The sequence below is a fragment of the Mastomys coucha genome, unplaced genomic scaffold, assembly GCF_008632895.1.
Source record: "Mastomys coucha isolate ucsf_1 unplaced genomic scaffold, UCSF_Mcou_1 pScaffold22, whole genome shotgun sequence".
NCBI classification, from domain to species: Eukaryota; Metazoa; Chordata; class Mammalia; order Rodentia; family Muridae; genus Mastomys; species Mastomys coucha.
The window spans coordinates 103,323,164-103,329,101 of record NW_022196905.1 but is presented as its reverse complement, the minus strand read 5'-3'; the positions used below and the strand labels follow the sequence as shown (position 1 = coordinate 103,329,101).

The 5,938-nt window shown below is 50.7% G+C and overlaps 1 protein-coding gene across 7 annotated transcripts in view; it reads left to right on the top strand.

Annotated features, from left to right (window-relative positions):
• Fbrsl1 (fibrosin like 1) overlaps positions 1 to 5,938 on the top strand; it is a 93,121-nt gene that overhangs the window by 32,893 nt on the left and 54,290 nt on the right. For all 7 annotated transcript variants that reach the window (XM_031337323.1, XM_031337324.1, XM_031337327.1 and 4 more), the window contains exon 4: positions 1,097 to 1,132. In XM_031337323.1, coding sequence (XP_031193183.1) covers positions 1,097 to 1,132 — 36 coding nt within the window. The remainder of the gene's footprint in view (positions 1 to 1,096; positions 1,133 to 5,938) is intronic.

Here is a 5,938-nt window from a genome sequence, read left to right as displayed (position 1 = left end):
TTATCATTTAAATAGGGGAGTGGGGGTGCAGCCTGCTGCCGCAGAGGGAGGCATAATTGCCAGGCTCCTGATCTTGTTGCCGCAAGATGGGAAAATAGGCTGGTAATTGTCTGGGGCCGCAGGGCTGCCCTAGTTAGCACTCTAATTGCGGCCCAGGATGAATGAAGCTGCATTCTGAACACATTCTGACGTGAAGCTGAGAACTCACCAATTATGCCCCACCCCCACACCATCAGCTGCCTGTGGCTGGCAGGTGGGACCCAAACGGGTAGGTTTGGGTGGGCTCCGCCTTCCAAGCAGTGACCCTAGGCCCTGCCCTGTCAGTAGTCTGTAGGAAAGGATATCAGGGATTGATGGCTCTGAAGGAAGGGAGGATTGTAGCTCTGCCTACTAGCATCCATTTCCTCTTGCTGACTCTGTTTCCCCATCATCATGAAGTTCCCCTGCCACCTGACCCCCACTATCACTTTGCAGGAGCTCAGCCTCTCCTTGGCCCCCACCCCTACCCCGTCCTTCCATGGTCTGTGCTGCATGTGCACACACACATGATTGAACCTGCTCTGTGGCCTATCTTTGGAGCTTTGGAACCCCTGGCAGCTTGAGCTGTTCCTGGCTCCTCACGCCAGCCTCCGCTATGGTTGTTGGCTAACCCTCATGCCAGCCCCCGTTATGGCTGTTGGCTAACCCTCATGCCAGCCTCCGCTATGGTTGCTGGCCTTTAGGGCTCCTGCCCTCACCGTCCTCCAGAAGGGCCTCCCTGTGGGCTCCAGCAGAAGTGCTGAAAGATCAGCCAGGGTCTGCCTGCTGCACTTTGGGGGACAGTTCTAGTTAGCATCCTAGTCCTAAAGGAGCTGTGGATAGGTCAAGGGCATCCCTGCAGGGCCACCCAGAGCTGTTGCAGTAACCGCTGACTTGGCTAAATCAGAAGGGAGACTACTACATCAGAGGTGGCTCCAGAAGCTCTCTGCTGCAGGAGAAGACTATGCTCATCCCGTGTCCTCCCCCCCCCCCCTTACTGGCCTTAGGGTCTGTTGCCTGTCTGCTGGGCTGGCTGGGGCCTAGCCTGCCACTGACTGTCTTTTTCCTTTTCCCACAGAGCTCGGCACAGGCGGTTTCTGGGAGAGGCTACTCAGTAAGTCTCCAGCCCCTCCCTCCTTTGCTTTCTTTGTCTTTGCCTCAGGGCCCAAAGCTGCCTCACAGCTCCAGGGCCTAGAGGGTCCCACCACCCTGGAATCTTCCCCTTTAGAATCCTGGTTCATTCTGATCTCAGCAGCTTCCTGGCAGGCACTGAGCTTGGGACACACACATAAGACAGTTTCCAGGACTTTGGTGAGGAACCTGAAGTGGGTTCCTGTGCAGGTGAGCAGGGTGCCAGGAAGTGAGGGGCCCCAGATCTGCTAATAAGGTGAGCAGGTCTGGCTAGGGACCAAGGGTCTTTGCTGTCAAAGATGCCTGTGGTGTGGGAGCAGCCATATTCCAGCTCTCAGCCCCATCTACCTGCTGAAAGGGCTGGGCCTTAGGCTATAAAAATGAGAGGTCCAAAGCTACTGTGTACAGAGACTGTGGGGAGATGAATGTATGCCCAAATGGTGGGCTTGTGGCCCATGGAGAGCCCCATTGGGGCAAGATGGCATTCAGCAGGCTCATACTGCAAACATCCCTGTATGGGCAGGCATATCCAGGTCTACCGGAGGGACTTGACACATGCTTAGTGAGGTCTACTAGGGGCCTGACCTCGGGTGCAGGCAAGTCCCTCATCTACCTGAGTTTGTAGAGTGGCCCTAGCACTGACCAGAGCAGCTCCTGCACCACCTCATGGCTTCATTTTCCCTTAAATATCAAGAGAAACATTAATGACACCATAAAACCCAGAGCTTCATAAAAGCCATTTCTGCAGATTTATAGGCGTTTTGGCTCATTGGAGGGTTGTGGCTGGGACTCCGCCTGCCTCATCCCTGCAGCCCTGGTTTACTGCCAGTTAGGGCCTGCCTAGTTCACTCTCTAAATCACAGTAGCTTTTTATGGAGGTATGTAATTAACCCATTAGTTACCCAGTGGGGCCTATTGGAGCAGCTCTCCCAACCCTGGTGTCTACCCTGGGATTCCTGGATACTGGAAAGAAAGCAAGGAAGAATTGGGCCAGCAGCTCAGGCTCAGTAGCCCTTTCAGAGGCCCGAGCAAGGGTGGGGCTACCTGCCTTGGCTGGAGGAGGGGCCTGGCTTCTTCTCTCTCCATCTGTAATTCCCCCCTTTCCCCAACATCATCTCTTCCATTGTCCACCTGAGGTGTAGAAAGCCAAGACTCATCAGACCTTGCTCCACTTCCAGCATGGGTTTGACTGAAAATATCCAGTATTGGGGCCTTTGAACATAGAGGCTACGGACACTTTGGAGAGGTGACTCCTGTAAATGGCCATCAAAAGGGACCTTTCATGATGGGATTTGAGCAGCCTTGTTTACACCTGAGCACTGAGGACAGCAGCCCTTGAGAATGATTGTGATGCTCCTAGTTTGATGGACAGGCCTTCTCTGTCACCTTCCCCTGTGGAATGCCCTGATGCTCCTTAGAATGGCTCTGTGGCCAGGACTTTGTTGGACACTGGGAAGTAAGCCATCTCTATAGAGGGCTCCAGTACCAGAACCTGCTGGCAGTGCTCGGAACCATGAGAGTTGAAGCAGCTGGCACTGGAGTCAAGCCATGTACATCTAGGCTAGCACCCGGGCACAGGTTTAAATCTAGGCCCCATATCTGTCATCTAAATTTCCAGGGGTCTGAAGCATCCCATGGGTAGGAAGAATGCTATGTCTTGGAATATACTCCTGATGTTTGGACAGAGGGTTTACAGCTCATCCCAGCTGATAACAAGTGATCTTTGGCCTGCCTGTGACCTGAGTCCCCTGGGGTATCTGGAGCGTCACTACTCGGAGCTACCTAGCTATTTGTGTGCTTCCAAGTCCACCATCATCATACAAGACTTCTCAAGACCATGCTTTTCTATTTTCTTAAAAAGCTTACAGTTAGCTTGCCAGATGCTTGTAGTTTAGCCCCCCGTGGCAGCTGCATAAGAGTGACAGATGGTGGCAGGAAGGGAAGCAACTGGTCCACAGTGTGACTGTAGGGTTCCCATCTGAGCAACAGATCCAGAAGGGCCTTGGCACCTGCACAGCCTAGGCCCTAGCATATGCCAGGTGTATTAGACCTGGCTTGAATCAGCAGATCTCTAGGGTCTTCCTGTGCAGAATTTCCTGCTCCAGAGTGCCATTGTGAGTCCTGATGCTTGCAAGCTATCTCTACCTGGGAATCTCATGTCCATTTGTCCTATGGGTTCAGATGGGAGCCAAGCTCCAGGCAGACAGCAACAATACCCAGTCTTATCAGCAGATTTATATGTTTGAGTGTGTGTTGAATGTAAATGGGGCGGTATGCATTATCTAGATCATGTGGCTCTCTGGCTTTTGTATATAGTATCTGTTGTTTTTCCTTGGCCTGTGTATTTATTTTTATCACCTGTGGTTTATTCATTCCTGCATGTCTATAGACATTACTCATGTGCTCCTCTGGCTTCTCAGGGAATCCCAGTTTCTCACCACATTTGTGTGCAACCCTGGCTTTGGAGCACTGGTGTGGTGAGGGTATGTGTTCCCCCGCCACCCCCCACCTGAGTATTTCCTCTCCTTGCCCCAGAGCATCACTGTGCTGATACCACTATGTGTCTCTAACATAGCTTTGTAGACTCTTGTGTTGAGATAAGGCCCTCTCTCTGTAGCTGTTACTGTCAAGCAATCCATTTATGTAGACTGGCCTTGAATTTATAGAAATTCACCTGTCTCCTAGTCATGCCCCACCGTGCCCAGCATCAGGCTCCATCCTTTTAAATTAAATTAATGAATTAATTTTGTAGTACTAGGATTTGAACTCAGGGCCTTGTACATACTAGGCAAGCAGTCCTCCACTAAACCACATCCCCAGCCTGCACACTGTGTTTTAAGTATGTTGATTCTGCTGAGATTTGTCCTCAGGAAAATCCCCAGTTACTACTCATCCTTAATAGCTTTCATGCTGAAAGGTAAGCACCACCTCCCCACTATGCCATCGAATGTTTGTTAGGACCAAGAAATTAGTCAGAAAGTGATTTTCTTAATTTGGTTGCTCACAGCCAAGGGCTTCACGATGCGTCTCCTGAAATGTAGGGCTCAGAAGCTTCCTTCATGAAAAGAAATGAGAACAATTTCTATATGTAAAAATTGCCAGTTGGCCTCCCTACACTCAGTACTAAGAATGTTCTAGAACTGCCCATGCCCAGCAAGTGTGGACCGTGTCTAGGATCAGGAGCAGAGGGGGTGGGAGTAGCCATAGTGGAGCTGAACTGACCAGTGCTGATAGGAGGCAGACTGGAGGCCTAGTTAGCCTGTAATGTGGAATTAAATTTTTGATATTACTTTTGCTCTTCAGATGTGGTCTTGGAATTGAAGAGGCTACAGAACATATCTGCCAGGCTCTGGCTTCAGGGAGAGCTTGCCGGGTGCAAGGTCTACATCTCCCCCCATTACCCAAACACACACAACCCATGGTCCTCCACATGGCAGATTGGCCCAAAGCTCCCTAAGTACCTTGTCACTGTTAGAGCAGAGCTGTTGTCTGAGTGTCCTGCCTAGACCCTCCACTTTGGTACCTGGAGCACCATCAGGAACCCTGAGAGCCCCCAGACAGCCTTCCCTGTGGTCTCCCTGTTGTCCTCTGGTCTTTTCCATTGTAGGGACCTAGCTACAGAGATGAGAAAGGAATTGCCTTTTTTTTTTTTTTTTTAAGATTTATTTATTTTATTTTATGTATATGAGTACACTGTAGCTGTACAGATGGTTGTTAGCCACTGGCCCAAAGCATTTTTTTTTGTTTTGTTTTGTTTGTTTTGGTTTTTCGAGACAGGGTTTCTCTGTGTAGCTCTGGCACTCACTCTGTAGACCAGGCTGGCCTCAAACTCAGAAATCCACCTGCCTTTGCCTCCCAAGTGCTGGGATTAAAGGCATGCACCACCACTGCCCGGCTTCAAAGGTTTTATTTATTATTATATCTTTTTTTTTAAAGATTTATTTATTTTTATTTATATGAGTACACTGTCTCTGAATTTAGACACACACCAGAAGAGTGCATCGGTTCCCCATTACAGATGGTTGTGAACCACCATGTGGTTGCTGGGATTTGAACTCAGGACCTTTGGAAGAGCAGTCAGTGCTGTTAACCGCCGAGCTATCTCTCCAGCCTGGAATTGCCATTTCTTTACCCTTCCCCTTCAGTAAGTGTTCAGTGAGCATCTCCTGTGTGTCAGCCACAGTAGCACACAGCTCAGAGTCCTACAGCGGCAACAACAAATGCACGGCTGCTGAGCAACTCTCACCTCACAGGCTAGAAAAGTCCCCAGCCTCCATCACACTTGTCTATCAAGTCAGCTGCATCCCTGCTTCTGGTCTTAGGCACCCTGCCTCTGCACCTGCTAGGCATGGATACTTCCGGAGCATCCTCAGTATTGAGTGTGGGAAGTGAGAGGAGAAGCATAAGGCCAGGTGGGGTAGCCTTGCTTACATCCCATGGCAGGGGTAGGCCTGTGTAAGCTGTGCCTGTGGGCAGCCATAGGAAGGCCCTGCAGTAGAAGCTTAAGTCTGCTTGATGAAGAAGCTGTAGAGATGAGGTTCCTGGGCAGTGGGGTCAAGAAAGAGTCATTGCAGGCTTACAGGAGAACAGGGTATGGTGAGGAAGTTGCACTGCCTTCTTCCCAGTCTCGATGGGTAGAGTAGGGGAGGATCCTTTGTGTGAGAGCAAACCTCAAGGCCAGGTACAGAAGGGTGAAGATCCCACCAGCAAGCAGTGCCTGCTAGAGGAGTCCCTTGACACCTGCACGGGGATAGAGGAGCCCCTGACACCCTGCACGGGGATAGAGGAG